The sequence below is a fragment of the Idiotropiscis lumnitzeri genome, chromosome 19 (assembly GCF_059441095.1).
Source record: "Idiotropiscis lumnitzeri isolate Australia: NSW breed Sydney's pygmy pipehorse chromosome 19, RoL_Ilum_1.0, whole genome shotgun sequence".
NCBI lineage: Eukaryota > Metazoa > Chordata > Actinopteri > Syngnathiformes > Syngnathidae > Idiotropiscis > Idiotropiscis lumnitzeri.
Window position 1 is genome coordinate 11,421,949 of NC_142409.1, and position 26,229 is coordinate 11,448,177.

Below are 26,229 nucleotides of genomic sequence, written 5' to 3' on the forward strand. Positions count from 1 at the left end.
TTGCATGTGAATGTCACTTTTGTTTGCAGAACATGAAAATGAAAATGATGGCCCGGAAGTGGCGACGCTGTTGCGAGGCGACGCCAACTGGACTGTTAGCATTAGCCGCGAACGAGCGAGCTAGCTAGCAAACTGTTGCCAATCATGATGACGTTTTCGCAGTTGTGTCTTTGGCCGTTCAGGGGCCTCCGGGGTGTCCGTCGGACGGCTCTGGCGTTGCTGTCGCCGGGGAGGAAGAGAGAGAAAAGCAGCACAGGCGGGCGACGGTTGTCACAAAGTGCAACAGGTAGCACTAGCTAGGCTGACCAAGTGGCTCGCTTGAAGCGAGTTGAAACTTGAAAGGTTCATATTAGCAAATGTTGTCGCCCTTCAAACTTCCCTTTTTCTTGGCTGGACACTTAAACTGTTCGACATTCGGAATTGAAAGCAGGTGTCAAGGAAGTAGCATCGTCTGCTGGTTCTTTCAAGTTACTTCAGTCAACACTGAAATGAAAATCAAAATGTATTTTTTTTCGAGTCAATTCGGGCAGCAAGATGTATTTTTCACATAAAATGGCAACAATTCGTTTCTAATAGCGTTGCAAGAGTCTGACATGCGCCTCGTCTGCAGGTGATGACCGCCCGCGGCCACTGGAGGGCGTCAGAGTGTTGGACCTGACTCGGTAAGTGTTTGAGCGGCGCTGCGTTGTGGTGAGCTGTCAGGGACAGCAAGGCTTTCTCTGCTGGCCTAAACACGTCATAAGCACTGAGCTACAGTATGCTGTATGTGTTTGGAAAGAATCTTTAAGGTTTAATTAGTCTTTTTTCCCAATGCATTTCAAGTTGTCGGCAATTTGGGGCATTTGCTGCAAATAGTGATGGTCAATTGTACAGGAAATGTACAAGTTGTTGAAATAGATTTCTAAAACTTCTGATCAGATTGGTGATGGGTTGTTTTTTTTCTTTTCCAAAATTCGCTAATTGATGAATGGCTCTAAAATCCTGATTCCGTGTAAAGCTTGAGCCGACAACTGCAAGAAATCATGTTGTTAAAAAGCAGATGTGCTCCCGCTAACTGTTGTCTGCATCTGTTTGCGCTTGGCGGCTTGAGCTCAGCTTGGAGCTTGCTTGCCCCTTTTAAGGCTCAAGAGGCTTGCGAGTGCGACGGCTTGCCGATGGCCCACCTCGGCGTGTCGTGAGATTGACGTGTCGTCCTGTTTTTTGCAGCGTCCTGGCCGGCCCCTTCGCCACCATGCTGCTGGGCGACCTCGGCGCCGAGGTCATCAAAGTGGAGAAACCAGGTGACGTGCAGCTCCACTTCATGTCGGGCACGCGTGTTTTAAACCCGATTGGCTGATGTGGCCTTCAAAGTAAATCTCACGATTGTTTATTTTCTTTCTTAACAAAAACAAATCTGGATTTTAATTAATCATTCAAATCAGTTGTCAATTAATGTGTTGTTGCTGAAGCAAAGCTGGAATTGAGTTGAATCGTTTTTCTGCTGCCGCATGCGTGTCACTCTGCAGGCGCGGGCGACGACACCCGAGCGTGGGGTCCCCCCTTCGTGGCCTCGGAGAGCGTCTACTTCCTCAGCGTCAATCGCAACAAAAAAGTACAACGGCAAAAAAGCGCCAATGCCTGTCGTCGCGTGAAAGCGGCGGGCGACCGCCAACTTTCATCTTCTCATCCGTCCTTTGTCACTTGCAGAGCGTCGCCGTCGACCTCAAACATCCCCGAGGAGCACAAGTCATCCACGAGGTACTTGAAGCCACGTGCCCTGTTTTAGTTTTTTTTTTGCCAAAAACAGCTTCACTAAAACCTACTCGACCAGCCTTGCTTACAAATGGGAAAAAAAAACTTTTGTTTAAAATTTTTTTTATTCCCTCCAATCAAGTTGTTTAACGTATCGGAAAGAGTATGAAGTTTGTTTATGTTGCCGTCAGTTGTCCGGCGTGTGCGACGTGCTGATGGAGAACTTCTTGCCGGGCAAACTGTCCTCGATGGGTTTGGGATACGACGAGCTCGGCGCACGAAACCCGGCGCTCATCTACTGCTCCATCTCAGGTGCACGGATAGACAATTGACTGGTCGCCAGCCAACGTCTGGCCGCAGAGAGCGGTCCTGAAAAGTGCACATGAGGCATGAACGCTGAGATGACGCTGCGATTGGTACTCTTGTTCGCCACCAGATGGCGACAGCGGCTTCATCTTCATGAGCACAAACTTTCAGGACCTTACCCACAATGCACTGCGGGCAATTCAGAAAGGCACCTCAAATGTCAACTGCCACCTCGCTTGACCTCCCCATGTGTGTGTGTGTGTGTGTGTGTGTGTGTGTTTGCGTGTGCAGGTTACGGCCAAACGGGTCCCCAAAACCAAATGCCCGGCTACGACTCCATCGCCTCAGCTGTGTCCGGCATGATGCACATCACCGGGTCACAGGTCAGACTCGTTTGCGTGTGCGCGTGTGCTCGCCAGCCGTCCCATCACGCCACGTTTGGGCCCACAGGACGGCGATCCGGTCCGACCCGGCGTGGCCATGACGGACCTGGCGACCGGTCTCTATGCGCATGGCGCCGTCCTGGCCGCCCTGCTGCAGCGCCATCGCACGGGGACGGGCGCGCACGTTGACTGTGACCTGCTCTCCTCCCAGGTAGCATGTGTGTGCGTGTGTGCGCGTGTGAGAGATGGATGTTCCCGAAGAGTGCTCGGTGTGTAAACGAGCGCTTCGGAGAGTCTAAACACACCGATCAATATTTGCTGCACATCAAAACAAGTTGGGCCTTATCGTTCCTCCGCCAGACGCCGGCGTCGGCGTCTCCCGGGGCGCCTTTGATTTGTGGCGTCGGGCGTGCCCTTTTGTGCGACAGTGTTGCTTTTTAAAGCAGCTTGAAGCTTTTAGCCTGCCTCGCTCTTCTCAGGTTTGGCCTTCAAATGTGGCCTGCGACCTTCACACATTCTCCCCGTGCTTGCGAGCGTGGGGAATTCCTCTCACGTTCTTAAAACACGCCAGTCACTTTTAGGGAACATTTACTATAAAAGTCTTGTGAGGAACTCTGTTGAAGCGAGTTGAGGAACTCTTTTTGTGCCTTGCTGCCATCTTGCATTGCGGCAACCTCAAACCAGCCGAGGCCTGCTCTTAATTGTCCGCCAAGCTCATTGGCGACCAGTCCATTGTTTGCCCTGACTGGCCCAAAGTCAGGTGGCGGCGGCCGCACATTCTTCGGCCTTGCGCTCGCGGCGGCTGGGGTCAAAGTTGAAGCTTTGAGAGCGGCTCGTCTCCTTGGCGCTGCCGCTGCCGAGTGCGGCCAGCTCGAGCTGCGGCTCTGATGTTGCATTCAAAGCGGCGGTTTGTCTCACATGTGGCGTCGCGTCCACCCCGCTGGCACGCCGCGGGCCTCTTCGTCCTCGTCTTGTTCTTCTGCTTCCGCGCCAGCGCACGCTTGAAAGGCGAGCCGGCGCAAATGCAAACCAGACCGTTTGTGTCAACATCCTCGAAACGGGACGAGCCGCCACTTCCCGTCTGCCGTCATGCAGTCTTGGGAGGTTGCGGCGCGTCCACTTTCTCCCACGATAAGTAAATGTGTCCATCTTGGCTGAGACGTTCAGGTGTTTGCATCTGGCAGGTGTCGTGCCTTAGCCACATTGCTGCCAACTTCCTGAACGGCGGGAAAGAGGCCAGGCGCTGGGGGACGGCCCACGAAAGCATCGTCCCCTATCAGGTGAGGCCTCCGAATCCGCCGTGCTTTTTTTTTTTGGATGGTTTGCCTAGCTCCGTTCCACATTTCTCCTCGTGCGCATGCATTTACGCCTCAGGGCTTCAAAACCAAAGACGGTCACGTGGTGGTCGCGGCGGGAAACAACCAACAGTTTGTCCGAGTGTGTCAGGTACGTTGAGGCTCGGGCGACCCGCCACGGCGCGGCGTGCGGTGCTGATGACGCTGTGTTTCAGGTTCTGGGGCTGCCGCACCTCAGCCAGCAGCCTCAGTACTCGACCAACGAGCTCCGAGTCCAAAACCGGCAACAGCTGGTGCACACGCTGGCGCAGAGGTAGGCGCCGGGCACCCGCGATCAAATCATTTCAATTGAAAAATAAAATGCCGCAGGGGCTTTGGATGTGATGAGGTCATCGCCATCGTACAGCACTTCTTTGTATCTTCACATTTTCTGTCAAAACATCGACTGCTTCTGTCTTGAAAAGTCTGTGCGGCCGCTTATGTCTTAAGGCGCCATTGGACATCTGTCAGGAGAGATATCGAGACCAGATGATTAATTCCATATTAATTATTTGCTTTGGCCGATTTTTCTCCTGGAAAATAAATGCCGTGGCTCGGTAAAAGCCAAATTAGAATCTAGCTGCAGAACCTTTGCACAATCTTAACCCTGCTCGCATTTTGTCAGGTTTCTGCAAGACACCACGGCCGATTGGCTGAGACGCTTTGAAGGCTCATGTGTTCCTGTCGGACCAATCAACAGCATCCGGGAGGTCTTCTCTGAACCGCAGGTGCGTGTGCGTGCAAGTAAATCCACGTCAGACACTTCTCACGCAATACAAACGGCGTGTGCATTTTGCATCTATGGATGTTCAAAACAAAGCAACAAGAGTGTGTGCGTGAAGCGTTTAAGTGCAAGTTTTAAAGTGAACAACATGCTAATGCTAACATGTTAGTCAGCAACATGTGAGGAGCGTCTCCAGAATGTTCCTGAATGTTGTGAGACTCGCGACAAGTTTGACTTGAATGTTTTTGCGAACAACAGCTCCCGCTGCCACCTGGCATGGCGAGTGCCGTCATATTCTTTTTTTTTTTAAATTTTTTTTTTAGCGCTGTCATATTTAAAGAGGCTGTGAATCAGTGTGAGCGTGTCACGGAGCGACTGCATGTGTGTGTCACGGAGCAGCCTCAAGAAGCGTGGACTTGTTTTCTCCATCGCAATGTTGTTGTTGTTTTTTTCCCCACTGGTGTGTCGAGACACACCTCCGATGTGTCGTGTGCCCTGAGTTCTGTCTCACAGATTGGCAGGCATGGTCTTTTTTATTTTGATATTTTGTCTGGCACGTGTTGTACTTTTGCTTCGTATAGGTGCAATTGTGCTGCGCGGTGGTTTGACGTCACCAAAGATTTTCCACCACTCAAATAATAGCCCGCTATTTTTTTTTTGCGAGTGTCTATTTTTTTTGTTGTCATATAAATTTGGATTAGCGCAACCTGTCGGATTAATATCCACATGGGAAAGAAAGAGGCTTGTATCGGATTTGAAAAAAGTCCAAATTGTACTTGGACAAATCAGCGCGATCTTAATGCTAATTGCCGTGCAGAATGAACGTAGCCTTTGTCTCGTGCCAAAAATCAAACCAGAGCCCGCAAATGGAAAATCATTTTTCTGTATCGCTGCAATGCATGGATCGGATTTGATTTGTTGTTGTCTGCTTTTCATGCCGCATGATGCGATACGTTGACGGCAACCTTTACTCACTCCAAAATGGCCGCCAAGCCACTATAGAGGGTGCCTTGTGCGCGCGCACGCGTCGTGCTTTGGCGGCGCCGTAGAGGCTTGCGGCGGCCGTGGCTGCCCCAAAGAAAAGTCTGGAAGTCATTTGGCAATCGTCGTCGTCTGGCGTCACTGTTGGCTGCGGCGTTCTCGTTCCCCGCCTCTCCCGCGCTTCGATTTCACCCGCCTCACGCTTCGGACATTTTCCTTTTTCCATTTCTTCAGCTTTGCGTGTTGGAAAGCGGCCTCGTGCACATTTCCGTCAGCCGCTCAAAGTCCAACAGTACCCGTGAGCCTCGGCACAGATTGTTGCCGTGGTTACCTTATTTACAGCCGGCGGATGCGCAGGCTTGCTTACCCGTCACAAAGGCTAGAGGGCGATTCAAGGCAAATATTTTATTTGCAATAATTTGTAAAAACAAAAACGGTTTCGTGATTAATATTGCCTGCGAGATGTAATAATTAAAAAAAATAATAAAAAAATAATGAGGACCTAGTGAGCTGTGACGTCGGCAATGCGAACCTGAAATTAATGAAAATGGATTCTTCTGCTTAATTCATATTCCACAAATGCCGAAACATGTCAAGTAAATGACAAAGTCATAATCTGTCTGCGGTAAAAAAACATTAAAAAAAAAAAGCAATGACTTCATATATGACTCCGAGTTGCGTGGTTCTCCTCGTGGGTCCCGTAGAACATATTGCAAAGAAAAAGTTCTCCCGGCGGAATTTGACTTTGTTGCGTCTGTGTTGTCGTCCTTCACTTTTCATCTCTCCTGAGGTCAGCGGCGGCGACTCTCTTTTACGAGCGCAAGCCCTCCATCCAGCAGCTGTCATCTCAAATATGCGGCTAAATATGGCTTTAATATCCTGACGACTGGAGGTGCGCGTGATTTATCCCGGCTGAAAGTTAAACAACTCTGAAGTGGAAGTTGGACGTAAATCAGCTGCCTTCTCCGCGCAGCTCAACAAGCAATGAAGCGTCCGCACTTGTCTCCGTCCTCGACATCGCTCTGCTGACCCCACGAGACGAGACGGGTAGAACGCCGCTGCCTTGCTCAAGGGCCAGGAGCGCTCCTTGTGCCTTTTTCTTTTTTTGGGGGGCTCTTCAACCTGCGACGACCTCCCGCATGCGTACCTGTGCTCCGTCTCATCGTTAAATTACAGACTTTTTCTCCTCCTCACTTGGACACGGCGCTATAAATAAACTTTATTATGGTCTGGAAACTGTCAAATAAAGCAAAGTTGCAGTAAAATGTTGCGGCGGTGGCTTCCAGCAAGCTCCTGGGTCGGGGGGACCTCACACCGTCAGCTGCGCTCACGTCTTCTTTAGAGGTCAAAGCGTCACGTCGGAGCGTCCGGACCAGGAACGTTCTCGCTTTCCAGACAAAAAAAAGAACGCGGATGGAATCTCAGCTCTCGACGTTCCAGAACATTCTTGACGTGTTCATCAGGCAACAGCAATGACGCCGCCGACCCTCGCCGTGGCGGGCCTCGAACGCACACTCACAAAAAGTTTGGGAATCTGAGGATGAGCATTTTTTGGCAAGACAAGACGCCGAGCAGCTGAACGATATTGTAAACGAGCCACTGTCTTCCGAATCATTCATCATTCCCAACTCCTCAATCACCGACTCGGAATTTTTTTTTTGGGCTGTTAAAAAAAAAAAATCCCAATCCAGTAAAGTGAGTGAGCAGGGAATGAATGAATAATTGGGAGCGCCGTCGTCCCGCGGTGCGCACCACAAAAACAAGTGCAGTGTGAAAAGGGGCCAAGTTGTGCAAAAGCTTCTGAAACATCGAACGGCAACCAGAAAGTCAAATGAAGTTCACGTCTCAAGATTGACGTGCGTTTGCAGTTCATCCGGACATTTCACATCCTGATTTTTTTTTTTTTTTCAAAGCGCCCCGCCCCCTTCCGAGACCTTCAACAAATAGGATGGACGACACCTCCTGCTGCTCACGACGCACGCAACGCAAGCCATGACCCCTTGGTCACATCCGCAAGCAAAGGAGAGGCCATCTTCTTCTTCAGCTTCTTTCGCTCGAGCTGAATCGATGATTGTTCACCTGTCACTCAAAATGTTTCCGCAAAAGGAACAAATCGTCTCGCTGTCATTTTTGGCTTGTTGGATCGCCGCTGAGGGCTGCACAACCTGTTCTCTTTTCACGCTAATTGGAGAACATTGACGCTGACGCGTTCCGTTCCATCAGGAATGTCGGCGTCACATTATTTTAAGCGGAGGTTGATGGCGGCGTCTTCGCTTGAGCTCTTCTGGACGTCTGGCTCGCTGGTCACCTCAGCGGAGTTTCAGCTTCTTTGGAAACCGCACACTTGATGAGAAGAAAAAGGCATTCAGGATTTTTTTTCTTGTCAGAGATGATGGAAGGCCAATCAGGAATGCCCGAAAATAAAGCGACAAACTGTACTCAAGTCAGATGGCGATGGTGAAGCCTGAGAACAGAGAGCTGTCAAGTTTTTGTAGTTATTTCGTTCGGTTTTCAAAATCCATTTTTTTCTTCGGTTGCAAAACGGGAAGAAAGGACACGTAGGCAAGCAGAGCCGCAGTCGCCGATGCGCTTTCAAAACCCCCCCAAAAAATAGCAAATGAGAACACTCGCAAAGAGCCACGCCAGCTCCTGATTACACTCACTTGGCCACGCCCCTTAAAGGGCCACACATCCAACACATGAAAACGTGTATGCACATGCAGTAACGGCTCTTCATAAAATTATTTATTTTTATTTCTCGACATTCTCTTTGATCGAGTCGCGTTTGCTTCATTAAAAAAACGTCACTTGTGTAGCTGGAAATTAATTTCGGTGGGTAGGACGAAATTGTAATGGGAGTCAATCGCGTACGACTTTGGTCATCGTGGAAAAAAATTCAACTCAAGGTGCGACTGTGCGACCCGACAGCGTGGCTTCGTGCAAGCCGACACAAGAAAGATTTGCGCGACCAGAAGTTTGAAGTTGAACCGACGGACGGCCGCCGCTTGCAGGTTCTCGATGACGAGGGCGAAGAAAACGAGAAGTGTTGTAACAGCTGGACGGCGAGCGTCACGTTGGGAGCCGAGCGAAAACACGAGAGGCTTACGGGGCTGATCCCGCTCCGTCAGTTGCCATGACGACCACCGTACGCCGGAATCCACAAAGCGGCTGCGGGTCACCACGCGGCCACGCAAGTCGGGTGACACGTGTCCGATGGCGACAACGGAGACCTGCCTCGGATCGTCCGCAGGTGTCGGCCTTCTCATGCCCACGAAAAAGTTCTTTCCGTGACGTGCGTGCACTCAAACCAAACCTACAACGGTGCGCTCTAAAACTACCACGCCGATGGACTCTCTGAAGAGGAAAAAGCCCAAAAAATGTCAGTTTTGCCCAAGCACACGAAGAAATCTTCATGACTCCAACATGCCAACGGCACGTTCGCATGGCTGCAAGTTCCCTGACGAAGCTTTCTTGCGATTTTAGCGAACATCAGGCCGCTGTGACTCCTGCTGACCTGCAACGCGCGCAAGCACCGTGACAAATTTCACCGGCTTAACTTTGTTTTTCATCAAAAGTGCTTGAACGAGACATTTTTCCGTGAGTCGAAACTTCCGTGAAACCGAGGCCTGATCACACAAGCAGACGGCGCCGTGTCCGGCCAAGCAAAAGCTGCGGAGCGAGTTCATGTTGACCTTCGCGCAAACGCCAAATCAAGTCGGCCTGCGTTTTCTGCACCTCGCTGACCCCGGAGCGGGAAAACAAAACATGGCTGCCCGCGAACGTCATTCAAAACTATCGAACGTTCTGGCGGCCGGGGAATCGAATCGGAGCGCCGCGCCGCGCTGGCACGCCGGTGGCGGAGGCGGGAATGCGCATAATGAAATGAAAATGCGTCTGCATACTTTCCCATGGAGACGCCGGAGGAGGGAGGAGGTTCCAATTATAGGGTGACACCGTAAACAGTCGGCCAGGCATCGGGATGGCTGAGTGGCAAACAAAAGCAGTTGGCCTGTTTGTATTTGCCGTTTTATTTTGGGACGTTTCAGACGTGTTTTATGTAACTGGAAGCTGCTAACGAGCTCAAATACCAAAATACAAAGAGCGGCAGACAAAGGAGGCTCTCTATTTTTGACTCATCCGCTGCTCGTTAAGCAACAAAGCGGTCAGGTGGCGTGGTCACGTGACGCCGGGTTGGAGGACACTCTGCATCCTGGCTCAGCGCCGCCGTCGCGGCGTCCCCGGCAAACGGATGTTGCCGTCGGAAGGTCCGTTCGGCCGCGTGGCCGAGCGCATCGCCGGCGGCGCAGCCCGGCATTTTTGAAGTCGGTTCGAGGACGTACCGATTCAGGTCGTCCAAGGGTGGCTGACGGCAGTCTCGGTCAAGTACTTGAAAATTTGAGAATTGGTGAACACGACCGCACCGTTTTCAGGACACTCAAAATGGACGTTGAGCGGCGTTTTTTGGGTTGTCCAATTCTTGGCGTTTGTGTCAGGATGATTGTGATTGCGACTTGACGGCAAACGACTCGCATGCGAGCGATCTTGTTTTTCCGACACGATGTGCTCGTGTTTTACGATGATGACGCTTCAAAGAAGTGTTTTGGCGAAGTTAAAATCCGAGGAACGCGGCATCAGTCAAGCAAATGGGCTGAAGATGATGAGCAGGCGCTTTGAAGAACTCAACATTCCCACAAGGCTCGCACTCTTGTCACAAACTGGATGAACAATTACACGCGAGTCGGAGGAGTCACAGGAGGGCTCCTCCTCCTCCTCCTCCTCCGCCGCCGCTACCGCAGCATTCACAAAGCGCCGGCTGTCGGGATGCGGGAAGAGCCCTGACGGCCGCCCGGCTTCTTGTGGCACACGTTAACTTGTCGTCAACTCGTTTGGGTTCAGAAGCCGTCACGGCTCTGGAGAGCTTCCTGAAGCGACCCGCGCCGCTCGTCACGCTAAATAATCCATCACGTGGGAATATGTTGAGTCGCGAACTTCGAAGCGCCGTTTCCAACCGGTGGCTTGAGACTTGCCACGACGCCGTCGTGAGCGGGTTCGCAGACAGCGCAACACACTTTTATCGTTTTATTCATTTTCTTAAAAGACGCGTTTTAAAATTGCTTTAAACCAAATTATCCGTCCGTGTCGTGTTGCGCTCTTCCTCACTTGTGACCTTTGACCAGAAGATAAAAGACCGAGCCAGGCACATTTTTTTCTCTCAAACATCTCTGCCTCTTCCTGCCTTCAATGTCGCTGCATCTTTTCCAGTAGAGCTCAGTGCTGCCAGCCGTGTTGTGGCGCAACATGGTACTGCAACGAAGGCGCATAAAATTGTGAAGCTCCATGAAAAGCTTAAATATGTGCGAACAATGAACGAGATTTCAAAGGCTACGTTACTTTGTTCGCAACTTTTCAAAAGTGGGCCTCACCGATTCCCGAGGTGACACCCGTTGAGAAGCCAAAGACGGATTAGGAGGTCAAGGTTCACGAAAGAGGTGAAGAAGAGCACCGGAAGTCCCGCTTGGCGCACGAAGAGCGAGCGTGTGATGAAGAGCATAATTCATGCGCTTTATGCAACACGCGCGGCCGCTTTGATAGCCGAGGTCAAAGCCAGAGCAGCAGGTTCAAGCAACCTCAGATCTTTTCCTTCGTCGCTGCTCACTCGCGCTGCGCCCCGTCCGCCCCCCACCCCCGACTCCCGCGCCTTGATGTTGCGCTGACGTGATGTAACAGCAGGCCCGCATGCTCCCGGGGGGGCTGCTTAGTCGACTTAATGGACCGCCACACTTGGCTTCAAAGGCTCCCAAGGGTGGGGGTCGGGGGGGGGGGCAGAAAGAGGAAGAGGAGGCGTGAAAAGAGACGAAGGTGAAGAAGTCATCGTCGGAGTTGGCCTCGGTCGCTACTGTGTGCGTCGCCTCGTTTGCCCGTCACGCTTTGACACGCGGCGGCAGGCGTGATGTCATGCGCGTCGACGTGACCCGAGGCCGCAAGTCACGTATGTGCGAGTCGCATCAAAAGGAAGGCAGAATTCTAGTCCGGAGTTGAATGTCGCGTATCTGTCGTTGTGGTTTTTGTCGGATGTCGGACTCGTTTGAGTTGGAAATGTCTTCACGCCCGCCCAACACTGAGCAATGCTTTGTCTGCCTTTCAAAATTTGAATTCTCAGTGCAGGACATCGCACAACGAAAGTCGTTTCCAGGTTTGAAGCTTAATTGAGGCAGCCGGCGGTCATCACGGCACCTCTTTGGGGCCCATCCGCTTCTTCGTTGACATTGGCGCTTGAAGGGGAAAAAAAAAAGAGAATCACGTGCAGCATGTTTGTACGTGAGGCCTCAAAAAGCTCATTCATGCTCGCAGTTTTTCCTTTGCGAGGCAAAGTGTCGCAGACTGCCATTTTTTGGCAATGCTTCTCTTCAGTGTCCATTGATGTGAGCCAGAGCCAAAACCAGCGACTTGAGTCTGGTTCGTTTCCAATTTTGTAACCGGAGTCACCCGCCGCTCTGGCTGCACGCTACGGTGGCAGTGACGCACGCACGCACTGACGGCGGCCATGGAAAAGTTCAATGAAGCGACCCGTCGTCCTCCTCCTCATCATGGCTGCCGTGTTTCGAAGGAGAACATTGCTCTTTATGTTCGCGGCGCACGTGTCTCGCCGGCTTCACTTGAACGAATTTTGACTTGTTTGCTCGCCGAGCTGGAAAAACTTTGAGAAGACCAAGGTGTGTGCGTGCCTGCGTGCGGGCGGGCGTGTCTAAGTGTGACGGCCATATGGATGTAATGATATCCTGCACAACAAGCGGCGAGCATGGCACACACACACACACACGCACACACACACACATGCATGTCATCAGACACACCCGTGAGTCACTCTGGACGACAAGGCGCTCGTGTGAGTGTCAAAAACATTTGCGTGTTGTTGTCGTCTTGCGTGCACGTGAAGGCTCCTTCTGGCTCTGGAGCACATCTGGAACACATCCGGAGGTGCTCCCGTTTGACACTCGCCAGCTGTCAATCATCAGCACAGTCGGTCGCGAGCTCACGAGTGACCCGACTCGGAACTTGTTGACAGTTCCGAGCTTTCGCTTTGCGTTGCGAAGTTGCAAAAGACGGCTTCAGAAAAAAAGGAGAGCCGCGGTCGGTCGCCGTTTATTGAGCAGGCCAAGCGTCGAAACTCGCAAATGCAAAATGAATACACTCGCATGGAGCGCAGAGGACACTCGCGCCTCTTCGCTGAGGTCGTCCGCCAAATGACAATCATCTTCTTGAGCTAGTCCGAAATTCCAACTTGCAACTCAAGTTTCACGTCCACCAAAGAGGCCGTGATGGACAGCTCCAACATGTCATGACGTGTGCGTGTGGGGGTGTGCGTGTGCGTGTTAGTGCAGGTGAAACACAACGGGCTGATCCAAGAGATGAAACATCCCACCGCAGGACGCATCACCGTGCCTGGTCAGTATCCACACACACACACACACGCACACACACGCACACACAGTGTGAGAGTTGAGCTCATTAGTGGCGCTCTTTAATGTTTCCAATAACTGGGAGAGAGAGAGAGTTGTTTTTATTTCCACGCTCATTTGTCTGTCTGTAGCGGAAGCAAAGTGTCAGACAGACAAAACGATGATGAAGAGCGAAAGAAAGGCGTCATCCGTGACGTGGTCTTTCCGTTTCGTTTCAAACTTCTTCCGCGAGTCGTCGACTCTCGACCGCGACCTCGTCGCTTCCGTTATGGCGCCAAAGTGGGATTTCTTTGAAGACCACTTGCTCATTTCGGCTCGTCTTTTTGCACTTCATGCGGCCCACCCACAATGTCAAAAGTCAGGATCACATGAAAAGTACTTTGAACACCCCCCCCCTCCCACACACACACACACACACGCACACACACACGTCTAAAATCACATTTCAACTCAAAATACACTTTTTCTAGTGACGAGAGACTCTCTCACTCGCTTCCTCCTCCAACTCAACTCAGGTCCGGCGGTTCGCTACAGCAGCTTCTCCCACAGCAAGCCGACGCCCCCTCCTGTGATTGGCCAGCACACGGTGCAGGTGCTGCGTGATGTCTTGGCCTACGGTGATGACATCATCAAGGAACTGCTCAGGTCGGGAGCCGTGGCTCAGAACCGAGTGTGCTGATGGGTTGCTCGGCACACCCGTCCAAAAATAGCAAATGACTCCCCACGTTTAGTGGGGGTACACATTGATTTTCCCGATGACTTTTACTGACGACGTTTGAAATCTGCACATTTTAGTCTAACCTTGTCAAAAAAGTGCTCCCACGTCGCTGGTGACAAAAAAAAAAGAACTAAATGGAACTCTTATATTCTTAATTTTGTATTTCTTCAAATGACCAAGAATGGCTTTCCCAAAAGCCAAAGTGCAATTATGGTTCGCTATCATGAACTCGACTCACTACCATTGACGGCTAAATACGTCAAAGATTTTTTTTTTTTTTACCCAGCTAGTAGTGAATGATTTAATCATATTTAACTTTTGATTTTGTACGTCTGTCCCTTTTTTCCTTTCAGTAAAAGAGTTGAAACAGTCCAACTTCTGCAGTCTTTTATTTCTTTTTTTTTTTTTTTTAAACAAGTATTTGGACTTTAGTGCAGCGCGTGTCCAATTTTGCTTCCTCTGGGTTCATATTGTTCTGCGCCGACTTGATTCTACTCCCGAAAAAGTGAGTTACTTCTTCCGAACACAAAGTCAATCTGCTCCAGATGGCTGCCAATTTTGCGTTGTGATGACTGGATGGCCGAACGCTAACGCTAACTGTCATCCCGCTAGCCGCCAGAACAACGCCAGCCGGTGACGTGTGCACAGGAAGCCGCGGCGAGGCGAGGCGCTCAGGCCCCAGCGGCCGGATGGCTGATCCGTGACCCCTTCGGATGTACGTAAGTCATCAGCTCTTTAAGTGTCCCTGACTGTCTCACATCTGGACCGCGTGCAGGAACCGGAGGCTTTTTTTTTTTGCGTCCTGATGCCGATTGCAGACACGCTGACATCAATGATACTTTTATTTTGAAGGCTTACAGCTGCAGCTGGAAAGCCACTCAGAGACTCGCAAAAGTCTAATCCAAGTGTTTAAGGGGGAAAAAACCAAAACAAAACAACAGATTTGAAGCGTTTGACACCGCCGCTGCACCGTTCGGCCCGGGAAACTTTTTCGGTCGGCCCTCCGTCACGAGTGCTCACGCGCTGTATTTAAGTACAAGTACAGATCCAAAGAGAGAACTACTCATTCAACTCGTGTACTTTAGTAAAAGCGGGAAAATGCTTTTAATTACAAAAGAGTCAAATCCCGTCGCTCGACTTTTCTGCGATGAAAATGAAATTGCCGTATCTTTTTAGTCACAAACGAACGTGCTGCTTTTTGGCGGCTGCAGCAAAAAAAAGTCAAGGTAACGCTGTCATTGACGACGATGTCATTGACGGATTGCTTCAAACGGCTTTCAGAATTAAAAGTGAGCGAGTTCAACATGGCGCGTGCGGATTTCCATTTTTCTGTTTGTAGCCCTCAGAAGGAAAAGTTTGGACAACCCCCCACTTGGATTGATAGATCGCTTTTGAAAGTCCTCAAGACAGCTTTCATGTTGAAGACAATAAGGAAGGTCTGTGGTGGCGTCCAAGTAGCTGTTGTCCTGCCAAACACGGTTTCACACACGCACACACACACTGGCTGCAGGGCCGGGACTCCCTCAAATGACGTCCAGCGGGAGTTTCTCTGGAAAACACTTCCTGGTGTTGGCCGCAAGGAGGGAGGGGCGGTGGGGTGAGGGAGGGAGGGGTGTGTGGGCGGGGCGTTGCGCAGCTGGAGCAGCTGCATTTCACATTAAAAGCCACCTCAAAACTCAAATGAGCACGCGCACCTGCTGCGTCCAGACTGGACAGAATGTGTATGCCAGGTTACCATGGCAACCCCTTCTTCTCACCGGAAACGAGATGGCTCCAACAAAGCGGGTTTGCAAAAGTCGCAACCCCCGTAGCGTTGGGCTTGCGCCGCCATCGGCGACCTTAAATACCCAAAAGAGACCTTTCCGACATCTAAAGTGAGGATAAGCTCAGGATGAGTTGCCTTTATTGTTTTTTCTCTCGTAGATGAATGTTTAAAAAAAAAAAAAAAAAACACGCATGTGTGTTGCATTTGTGGAATCGGCGAACTTCTACAGGGAGCGGCGATGTTTTTCTGCATGGAATGAAAATATTTGGAACTCTTGGTTTGAAGCGTTCCTTTCAAATAAATGAAGTCAGCGTCTACGTCGATTGGCCAGCAACCAGTTGAGGTGTAGCCCGCCTACTGATGGCTGGGAGAGGCTCCAGCACGCTTGCGACCCTCGTGAGGGAAAGCCGCTCGGATGATGGATGGATGAAAAGTCAAATTGGATTTTGAAGCCAGATTCAAATGAGTCGTCCCCGTCCACAGTTTGTTTTTCGCCGGATGGAGCACGTAGCATTCAACGTTGCGTTTTGCGTTCAGAAGCCGCGACTCATCAGAAATGTCGTTCGGCGGAAAGACCAGGTCGGGCTGGCCAAACGATTCCGCGCGAGGGCCTTGTTGGGTTTTTCAAAGGGACAGAATTGTCGATGAAGTCAAAACAAAAAAAAAGCAATTTCAACACGGGGAGAACGCGCAAACTGCACCGCCGCCATTGGGACGCCAAACCTCCAAAGTGCGAGGCACATGCGCTAACCGCGTGTCCAGCTTGAACGCAACATCGAGTAGATTACACAACTGTGTGTTTACGTTGTGTGTGAGCGGGCCATTACATTACAGCTGGCTGAATGAATCATCATCTTTGTTTACTCCGTCTGTCTACGTTCTCAAACGTGTCGAGGCGTTGCTCTGATCTTCTGGAATCGACTCCCCGAATGGATCGGACGCAGAAAAACCTTAACAGACACTTTTAGCATTTCACTTGGCGATATTTTGCGGTTTAAATCCACTCGTGTTCTCATTGGTTGATCTCACGACGGGAACCAATCACGCGCCTTGTATGAGTGCCCGCGACGATGTATCAATTCATCTCCAAAACGCGATACGTATGGATTTATTTCGATATATTCCCGCAATACGAAAGCCGTCGACATGATCTGTCATCAACAGTTAACGTCAATGCGAAGAATTTGGGCCGAGCAAGGCATGGGCGCACTTTGCAGGCCACCCGCAGAGGCGTGAAGGAGGAAGTTCCCAAAGTTGTTGTGAAGTTCGTGCGCGCGCGTGCACGTCCGCTTCCGAAGTCTTCCCGATGTCTTTCCCAGACGTGCGAGTCACGAGCGGGTCAGCCAGAGTGAGTCAGCGCTCCCGCTGGAAAAAGCGCCGGGAACTCCAACTCGTCTTCCTGCCGACTTGAGGGGAACCTTGCGGTGGAATCGAGGACTCGGTCTCGGCATCTTGGCAAAGCTCAGGAGGGAACTCGGGCCGCGCCGGCCGTTTCCTGTCTTGTCAGCGCTTGCCTCTTGTTGACTCGCGGACGCTTTTCCGTCTTTTCCGCCTCGTTGCTTCTTCTGACGCTTCCCGCCGTCTGGCAACGGCGTGGCGTCCTCTTCCAACAATCGCAATAACATCCAAGAAGAAGAAGAAAAGACCTTTGCCTCAGTTCCCAGGTTTTGGTCCAAACGCGGCCAAGCGCTCAAGTGGCTTTTCTTTGTCTGAGCGATTGTTTGTCTCGCATCAATTTGCCGCCGGTCCAAGACGACAAATCGTCAGGAGCATCGAACCAAGCGTCCAATCTGCTTTCACGATGATTCACACCGTGAGTCATCAGCGTGCGCGCACGTGCCCGCGCGCACGTGACGACGGGACGAGTGGGCGCACCGTCGCCGCCGTCAGCGTGAGACGGGTCGCCGCCTTGATCTGCTTTGCGAGACGGACGAGACGCCGCCGCACGCATCACGCAGGCGTGTCTAGACGCACCATCTGACCCGCGCGCACACGCGCACGCACACAGATGGACGCCGGTGGTTCTGCCACGAGCGAAAAAGTTGAACGGGAGAAAGTTTGCCGAGCCAAATGAGGACGCGGGAGGCCCGAAGAGGTCACGGCTGCGTTCGTGCGTGTTGACGTGCTTGTGTCATTTCCTTCTCCATTAAGCGCTAATCCTAATGTGGAGCAAGCGGAGTAAAATGAGCAGAACAGGAAATGAAAAGACACTGCGCAGATTGCGCGCGTGCGTGCGCTGGTCTGACATCAATGAGCGCAGTCGAGTTGTGCTCGCTAATGTGGCTAACGCGCTCGTCGTAGCAACAACGGCAAGAAATCAAACCCACTACTTTTTCCCCAATTCCTTTTCACACTGCACTTAGCATTGTATGCGCTATGAGCGCGACAGGACACAACTCGCGAGGGGATGTGCATCGCGACGCCTTGCAGTTGTAAACGCTTCCGATGTGGGAGGGGCCGATGCTGCGATATTGAGGGCGACCGACAACCGAGCACCCGGCGAGGAAAGCGACTCTTTGACATCCTGGTTGTGGGCGAGCAAGTCAAGCACGCCGTGAAAAGGCCTCACCTCCGTCACTCGCTTTGCCAACGTTCACCTCCGCAATTCTCGTGCGGCCGTCCCTCGCCGCTAACAATCCTATTCAAAACAATTGGGCTTTTTTTTGTCTTCCCGCCAAACGGCCGACCATTTTCTCTTTGAAGATGGTTCCGTTTATGAAGTGTGCGTTTGAGCCTCGTCGCAGGCGAGGAAAGAACCTGAGTGGTGCGCTGGTGCGCTGACGTCTGACGTTCGGCTCAGGAATGAAAATCCCGCCGTGATGCTTCTAAAGCGGCTCGTTCTGCTCAACTGCTTTGTTTTGAACTGCTTTCATCTTGTCCTGCCTCTTGGTTCATTTTTTTTCCCCCGTCACATTCTGTTGCTTATTATCATCCTTTAAAACAAGAATTCCTCAACCAATTGTCAGCTAATCTTTTATTAGCGGGCGGCCGAGTGGTCGTTTCCCGATCGTGTCCTTGAGCATAAGAGTGAGCTCGACAATCAAACGAAAAAGTTTTGCATGCGACAGCTGCTTTTTTTTTAGGGGGGGGGGCGAAACAGTGATCAACATTTTTGCCGCCAGACGTCAACGATCAGAGCAGCAACTGAATCGTCGACTTTGCACGCTCTTTTTGTTTTTCGGATAAAGGGATGGAAATAAAACTTGATTCAAAAGAGAATCGACAGATGAAGTGATGCCGACTTTGATCGCTGCAATGTGTCAAGCTGCGGTCCTCGAGGGCCGCTCGGCTGCGTGTTTGCGAAGTCTCCCTCCTCCAACAATTTTTTTTTTTTGCTGATGATCTGAGCCGATGGTTTGAATCCGTTGCGTCAGAGGAGGGCGACATGGAAAAATAGCGGGCGGCCCTCCGCGACCGAAAGGCGTCCTTGAGCGCCCGAAGTGAAGGCCTGAAAGTCTCGACTACCCTTGTGCCTTTGCAACATGCGAAACCTTCCGTTTGGCTCGCCGGCTCCAAAAGTTTCCATTTGACATAATCACACCCAGACGCTTGCGTTTGTTGTTTGAAACTTTAATGTGAAGCAGAAAAGTCCAATAAATTAGATCAGAAAATGTCACAAGCACATTTGTACATCAAAGCCATGATTTCCATATTTACAGAATAAAAAATTGGCTTTTTATTCTTTGTCGTTCTCGTTCAGTGTCAACAACACAAACTTTCCCTCCGTTTTGTGAATGATCTTTTCATGCGAGTGTGTTTTTCGTCTCGTGTCGCTCGGGCCGTCGGGAAGCGTCCGAAAGGAAAAGATGTGTTTTTTTTGTTTTTTTTTGGCCAAACAAATTTCCCCCCTCGCCCGTAACACTGCAACGTGGAGGAGCAAAGCATTGTGGGAAAAAAAATTTCCCAAGAGAAGCTCAACGCCAGTCAGTCCGTCGGGGGTCGCGAATGTACATTTCGGAAAGTCGAGCTCGTCGTCCGACGTATTCGCGCACGCACGTCAGCCTCTTTGGTGTGGGAAAAGAACGAAAAGTGAACTTGGTGACCAATCGGAGAGTTTCACGCACAGCTAGCGGATAGTTAGCTCGTTGCTATGCTAAGTGACGTCAGCAGACGTTTTGTGTGTTTGAAGGCGGGGATCAAACCGGTGACCTGGAGTCTCGCTATAGTGCAAAAACATTTTGCAAACAACAACAACGCAACATTATCATCATTATTATATTAACATGAACAATTATTATTCATATATTTAGTGACAGTAAACATCAGAACACGGTAACCATGGTAACGAAGTGTTTGGTTCCAGCAGCCAAGCCAACTTGTTTCATTCAAGTAATTGCAACACGCACGCGCGCTCAAACACACACACACACACACACACACGAGTGTCCATCTTTCTTCCTGGTGCGTTTAGAAGAGTCAGCAAACAAAAAGAAAAAAAAGAGGAAGTTGCTCATACAGTGAATCCCCGAAATATCGCGCTTCAACGTTTGCGTCTTTGATATGTGGCAAATTTTGAACCGAAGTTTTGTGTCGCGTTTTCCATAACGTGCCAGGCAGCACCGAGCCGGTCTAGCGTTAGCCCTTCTATGGCCTTTTGCGTCGTATGTTGCCGTTATGCAAGCGCACGTTCAATATTTTCTGGTTTGGTTGAACATTTTGGTGTTTCCATACTTTGTGTTGATGCCCTTGTGCTATTTTTAGCGTTCTCCTTTAGTGGGCGCTTGAGGCAAAGTGCAAGTGAGAGACTTTTTGTTTCCGCAAAGTGATTTTCATTTCTGACAAGTGGCGCGAAGGAATACTCGCAAAAGAAAACATGTGTTTGCAATGTTCTTTTTGCGGGGCATCTTTTCCCTTCTCGCGGCTGATAAACGGGGGTTCACTGTAATCAAACAAGTTGCATAGTTGTGGCGCGTCAGCCCCGCCGCCGCCACATGGTCTCAGCCACACATATGGGCTACGTCCACTCCGTTCTTAACAAAAATATATTAATATTCATTTTTTTCTTTTTTTGTCTGAAAGTGCCCCAAGGACGGACGTGACCCGACGTGGCGAAGCGGCCCCCCGCCTCCCGTGACGCGACGCGGCGCGGCGCATCGGCCGGCCCGGAGAGCGTCCAGGTGGCATTTAGGAGCATCCGCACTCGTCCACGATCATGTTGTGGATGTCCTTCTTGATGATCTTGTGCTCCTCGTTGTAGTAGAGCATCGACATGGCGCGCAGCCGCGTGGGCACGCAGCACGAGCGCAAGTTCTGGAAGGGACTGTAGCCCCGCATGCGGTAATGGCTGATGACGTTGGAGTGGAAGGAGAGCGCCGAGCCGGTGATGCTGGCCACGTGCAGCGGGCACTCGCCCTCGCAGTAGTTGGCGTGGTAGCCGCCGGGCGCGATGATCCAGTCGTTCCAGCCGATGTCTTTGAAGTTGACGTAGAAGTGGCGCTTGCAGCACACGCGCACTTTGCCGTCGCACTCCAGGCCTCGCTTGCGCCGGCGCCGAGAGTCGCCCGAGTCCTCGGGCCGCACCGCCGCCATCAGGAAGGGCCGGTGCGACTGCTCCCGCTGGGATCCTTCCCGCCGGTTGCCGCGTGGCTGCGACACCAGCACGGGCGTGGCGCCCGAGTCGGCGCAGAGCGGGCAGGAGACCCGGACGCTGAGCGCCGCTCCGCCGCCGCCGCCCTCCAGAAGCGCCTGGACCGCCGCCGACACGGGGAAGGTGTGCCAGCCGCTGCGGCGGGTGTCCACCGTCTTCTCCGTCAGCAAGACGTCGTCCTGCGGCGAAGATGAGGCGGCGCCGCGCTGGAACAGGCGGATGGCCACCTTGGCGCGGCTGCGGTTGTTCTTGGCCATTCGCAGGAAAAGCCACACGTTGGCCTGGTCCACCAGCGACACCTCGCCGCCACCGCCGCCATCTTTGGATAGGACGAAGGTCACTGTGTCCCGGGTCTCACCTGAGATGCACAAGACACACGCAATCAGCTTCAGGTAACCATGGCAACCCAACACACACGCACACAGTATTGCGTAACACTGTGATTCACAGCCACTGTTTTGTTAGTGTGCCTCCGGTGGCCTCATCTGGAAATGACGTCCACATTACAGACCCCGCCTCTTAAAGGCACTATGGACACTTTTTTTTTTTTTTAATAGAAGCATATTGCCGCCACTGCAGGGGGAAAAAAAGTTGTCACTTTAAAACGTCATAACTTTAACATGCAAAGTGAGCACGTTCAAACTTAATTAGTTTGACGTGCGGTTCAGGTGCCTGGTAAGTTACTCCGATGCTTTTCTGTAATACAAAAAAAATTTGAAGGCCGAGTGTTTTAGAAGATTTTAAAAAAGTAAGGCACACTTTTCTACGTGGAGCTCTGCATTATTTTGGTGGCGTGCCATGAGCTGTTTGCGATGCGAAATGCGTGCATCGGCTCGCTAAAGGTCGTCAAAGGCCACATGACGTGACACGCGGCAGACGGGCGTCGTCAACACAAAGACCGAGTCACGACGGCCGCCGCTCGTGCGCCACTCGTGGCGCGCGGGGGCAGGCGCTCCTTTCCCACGCTTGCAACACGTACTCACAGGCGACACATGCGCTCGCATCTTCGTCATCGTCATCATCATCATCACTGTCTTCTTCACTTTTACGACTTTTCAGAAACACGTTGCCGTTGTGCCAAGCTGCCCTGTCCAATTGGAGCGTCGTCACGTCGCGTCACGTCAACCACTTGTCGTCAGACACGCAGGTAACCATGGCGACCACACTGACATCGAAGTGAAAATAGTTGTGGATTCATTTTGGACTTCCGCACCACCGGTGGACAAGTGTTTAGCACGTCTGCCTCACAGGTGTGCAAGATCCGGGTTCGAAACTTCCCATGCGGTGTGGCGTTTGTGTCTCGTGTCGGCTTTTTCTCTTGTTCAAGCGTGGCGACTGCTTGATGGTCTTCAAAGACCTCGCCGTCGGCTGGCCGCCAGTCCACCATGAACGCCGTCGCCTCGCCCCAAAGTCCGATTGGATGGCTCACACATGACATCCAATAGAAATCCATCTCGTGACTTCCTTTGCGACGTCACATGACCCTGAACGCCTCGCCAGGGGCAACGTGCAAAAAAAAAAAAACACAAAAAAGCTGGCACAGTCCTGCTTGTGACGAACAAACGTGAGTATTGCTAAAAAAATAAAAAATAAAAAATTAACACACACGTCCGCCAAAGTCGCCGACCAAGGTTAGGGTCAACCTCCATATTTCGAATTAAGCACATTAGTCGATGAAATTGACATTTTTCATGGAATGATGTGAAATTTCCCACGTAACGACAGTAGTGAGCCGGAAGTTTTGTTTTTGTTTTTTTTGTTTTTTTTCTCCGATGTGGCAGCCGCACGCTTGCGTATGCAGCTGAGCGTTTGTTCCTCATCTTGGCAGGGAATGCGAACCACATGAAAAAGCATCCTGTTGCTTTCCACCAAGCGTATTCCCTCCTTGATGAGCGTCAGGCTCAAAGGACGCACAAACATGTGCACTGGAGTCCACACCCTCTCGGCCTTATTGGCACCACATGGGATGTGCGCGCACGCACACACGCATCAGTTTGAAAACGCAACGGAGAATGGGCGTGAAACAGCTGGTAAACAAAAGCTGCCAGCTTCTGACGGGAGGAATGTCCCGCACGCCAAATGACTCAAACGTGCTCGCCGTCGTCGCAGGGAAAGAAAGATTGGGGGGGGGGCGGGGGGGGAATAAAATAAAATCCATCTCTCTGCGGCTTCTTCGCGCCGGCCCAGCTTTTCCGCTCGGGTGGATCAAAGCTGACTTGCAGACGGGATTGTTCCCAGACTGGAAGAGAAAACCAGATCGCCTGGCACGCCCACCGCCACCGATCCCGGCTCTCCTCCGTCCTGTCAATCAACGCGCGTTGCACGCACGCATGTTGCGCGGCGCTCGTCCTCGTCATGCTGGAGATGGAGGCCGTCCCGAGGGGTCACCGGCGCCAGCCAATCACAGCCTGGGCACAGATAGCCCAACAAACTAGTCGCCACTCCATGTCAGTGCGCACGTTGACAAAGAATGGATTGGTCGCCAGTCAGTGTCGGCGCACAAAAGACAAACAAGTCAGGACAAGAGCTTGCTCTGTTTTTGTAAATGTGCCAGTGATTGCCCACCATGGCCACAAGGTGGCGGCAAAGCATTTCTTTTGAAACTCCTCAACTCACTTCAGTGAGATGCCGCTGTAGGACGAACTTGCTCTCAAAGAATTTGTGTCCTGAGCACCAAAACCATCCATAGGTCTTTTTTTTTTTTTTTTTTAACACAAGCCCCCACCCCCTCACCCCAAAATAATAGATAAATTCATTAAATGAAAACTTCTAAAGTGACATATCCCGCTTTGTATGACAAAATGTCTTTTGCGTTACGTCCCAAATGAAGATACAATTGTTTGTTTCAAGCTGCATTTAGCGTTAGTGCCACTAGAGGGAGCCTCCTGGTGTTGTTTCAATGCACCAGAGGGACGTGTGAGCTGAAGTGCCATTTTGAAAAAAATCAAATAAAATGACACCGTTGCGAATCAAATGATATGAAAATGACCCCATGTAGTGAGCAAGGAATGAGTCAGTGATTGCCCCCAAGTGGCCACGCCCCAACCGGCCGTCTGTGGCGCGTGATTGGCTGAGAAGTAGAGCGATTTCGTTTGTGCCGAGCGACCCGTTTGTGTTTCGCATCCAACGTCCCCGGCATCAAAACAAGAAAGAGAGTGAAAGAAAAGAATGAAAAGTTGACAGTTTGAATCCTGACTGAGGAACAACAAAGAGTTCGCCAACATGGCCGACTGATCAACGTCTTTGAGAAATGTCGCTAATGATGTGTTCAATTACGTCCAATTAGCCAAATTGTATTCTCTGTCTCTTCCGCGCACGCGCATGTTTTGTGTGTGCTGTGCTAAACGGACGCGGGCATCGGTGCCAAGAATTCCGCCGTGTCTTCTTTGCTGCGGCGTCTCACTCGTTCCAATTAATTAGCGAGTCGGTGAACGCATCGCTTGCCGGCGACAAAGGCGCGAGCGGCCGGCCGCTGTGTCTTCTCACGGTGTCGCCTTCAAGCGCGCAACACCGCCACTTTGGTTCGGAGGCTATTTTCGGATCACTGGCTCCGCCTACCGCCATTGGGCTCGGGCCAGCGCTGGGCGGCGCCCTCCGGTGGCCGCCGGGGGCACGACCACATGATTTGCTGTCATGGTCGTACTCGGGTGCGGATTTTACAAGATGCGGATAGATTTTTTCCGACTTGAGATCAACCTGCTCTTTTCAAACTTTTATTTATTTATGTTTTTTTTTTTTTTTTTTACACCACCTTGGGAAATACTGAGCTCTACCACCACACAACAATTATTTTAATAAGCGATTAATCTGATGATTTTTTTTTTTTTTGCTTAATTGATGATTTACTTTAAAACAAATAATAATCATTTCCATCCACTCCTTTCTTCTTTCTGGTTTCAAATTGACAAAGCATAGAAATGCGCATACATTAACGAATGAGGATTCAGTTGATGTTTAGTTGGTAACGTGCGCCAGAAAATCGTCCAAAAGCTTACTGATTGTTTTGCAAAGTCAAAGCAGATGTTTTCAAATGCAAAAAGACAAAGAAAATCAGCCTGCTTTCATGGGCAACGATGGATCGCGGGCAAGAGTTACCCTCGAGAAGATCAGCTGCGTCTCCAAATTAGCAAAATAGTTGTCAATTAATTACTTAATTACTTGTCAAGACATTGATTAATTCCTGTGCCTCTATTATCGCCCCCCCGAGCCCCATTAAAACAAAGTTGTTTTGCCTAAGTGTTTCTCAAAAAAGTGAAAAATAAGTCGAGCACCAGTCGAAAGTTTGAGGACATGCCACAGCTCTCTCGCGTGAAAAAGTCTCTGAAAACTTTGTGTTGATTTCAAATGACTGGAATGTGATTCCATTATTGTGCACAGTTTGAACACGCAGACTGCCGAAAAAAAAAATGGAGCTGAACTCACATTCACTGCCATTGACGGCATAAAACGTCAAAGGTTCGTTTTAACTGTGCAGCCAGTGAATGACAGTTCAATTAAAGTGGAAAAATAAGCACAGGTATTGTTGTCAAACATTGCGTATTGTCTTGCGTAACGCTTGATTAGCACTTTGACAATCACCACCGCATCAATTAGCGCACAGTTAACAGTTGCCGACGCGGAACGACAACGACAGCGGCGCACTCACCGGGCTCTGCAAAGGTGATGATCTCTGTGGTGTCTTGCTCGTCGTCCTCGTCGTGGGTCCGAGCGGCCGGCGGGGTCGCGACCCCTCCTCCCCCGCCACCGCCGGCTAACCCACGCCCCCTCCCCTGGGCCTCCCCCTCGATTTGCACGCTGCCATCGTCGGCCACCCGTCCCACATGCAGCTTGCGCAGGGCGTTGAGGAGGGCGGCGCGGGGCACGGGCCGGGTGATGTTGGGGCGCGCGTTGAGGTGCAGCATGTTGAGTATGTGCCGCTTGACCGCCTCCACCACTTCCCGCTGGGCCGCCTCCTCTTCCTGGCTTTCGCGAGCTGCGCCACCCTGGTTCCCACGCACGCCAGCCAGGGCGCAGGAGGGGCAGCGCCCGGCGGGCTCGGCCATCTCCGAAGACGACTGGCACACGTGGAGCAAGAGCAGGACGGCGCCGCTCAGTGCCGTCAGCGCGGACATGACTTTTGGAAAGGTTACAAGTTCCAAGTTGGTCCCGCCGGTGGAAATGCACGCAGACAGGCCGGCGCAGAGGAATGAAAGCGAGTCAACTTGTGGCGCGGGCGCTCCCGACGATCCTTGCGGTGATCC

General features: G+C 51.3%; 2 protein-coding genes across 8 annotated transcripts; one reads left to right on the forward strand and one right to left on the reverse strand.

Annotated features, from left to right (window-relative positions):
• The first annotated feature begins 70 nt into the window (after positions 1–70).
• Positions 71–21,208, forward strand: sugct (succinyl-CoA:glutarate-CoA transferase). 7 transcript variants are annotated; one of them, XR_015839938.1, is made up of 18 exons: positions 71–286; positions 611–662; positions 1,207–1,280; positions 1,506–1,591; positions 1,687–1,737; positions 1,923–2,043; positions 2,329–2,420; positions 2,488–2,631; positions 3,605–3,700; positions 3,795–3,866; positions 3,931–4,028; positions 4,380–4,482; positions 12,842–12,905; positions 13,435–13,564; positions 13,991–14,142; positions 14,250–14,356; positions 20,422–20,519; positions 20,600–21,208. XR_015839938.1 is itself a non-coding variant. In XM_088283327.1 (14 exons), exons 1-14 carry the CDS (start codon positions 145–147, stop codon positions 13,596–13,598), a joined length of 1,359 nt encoding a protein of 452 aa, XP_088139453.1. In that variant the 5' UTR covers positions 71–144; the 3' UTR covers positions 13,599–14,007. The 7 variants fall into 7 exon arrangements, 3 of the variants coding, with proteins under 3 accessions (XP_088139453.1, XP_088139455.1, XP_088139454.1); XR_015839939.1 differs by having other exon boundaries at positions 20,603–21,208; XR_015839940.1 differs by having other exon boundaries at positions 14,250–14,352.
• On the reverse strand, positions 18,957–26,229 carry inhbaa (inhibin subunit beta Aa). Its single transcript, XM_088283330.1, has 2 exons — positions 25,635–26,229; positions 18,957–21,347 (listed from the first exon to the last, which is right to left on the reverse strand). Exons 1-2 carry the CDS (start codon positions 26,098–26,100, stop codon positions 20,527–20,529), a joined length of 1,287 nt encoding a protein of 428 aa, XP_088139456.1. The 5' UTR covers positions 26,101–26,229; the 3' UTR covers positions 18,957–20,526.

Coding starts and splice junctions, on each gene's coding strand:
- sugct (XM_088283327.1), top strand. CDS start 145: ATGATGACGTTTTCGCAGTTGTGTCTTTGGCCGTTCAGGGGCCTCCGG. Junction 2,421..2,487: donor TGCACATCACCGGGTCACAG/GTCAGACTCGTT, acceptor TTGGGCCCACAG/GACGGCGATCCGGTCCGACC. Junction 4,483..12,841: donor AGGTCTTCTCTGAACCGCAG/GTGCGTGTGCGT, acceptor GTGTTAGTGCAG/GTGAAACACAACGGGCTGAT.
- inhbaa (XM_088283330.1), bottom strand. CDS start 26,100: ATGTCCGCGCTGACGGCACTGAGCGGCGCCGTCCTGCTCTTGCTCCAC. Junction 21,348..25,634: donor CATCACCTTTGCAGAGCCCG/GTGAGTGCGCCG, acceptor TGTGCATCTCAG/GTGAGACCCGGGACACAGTG.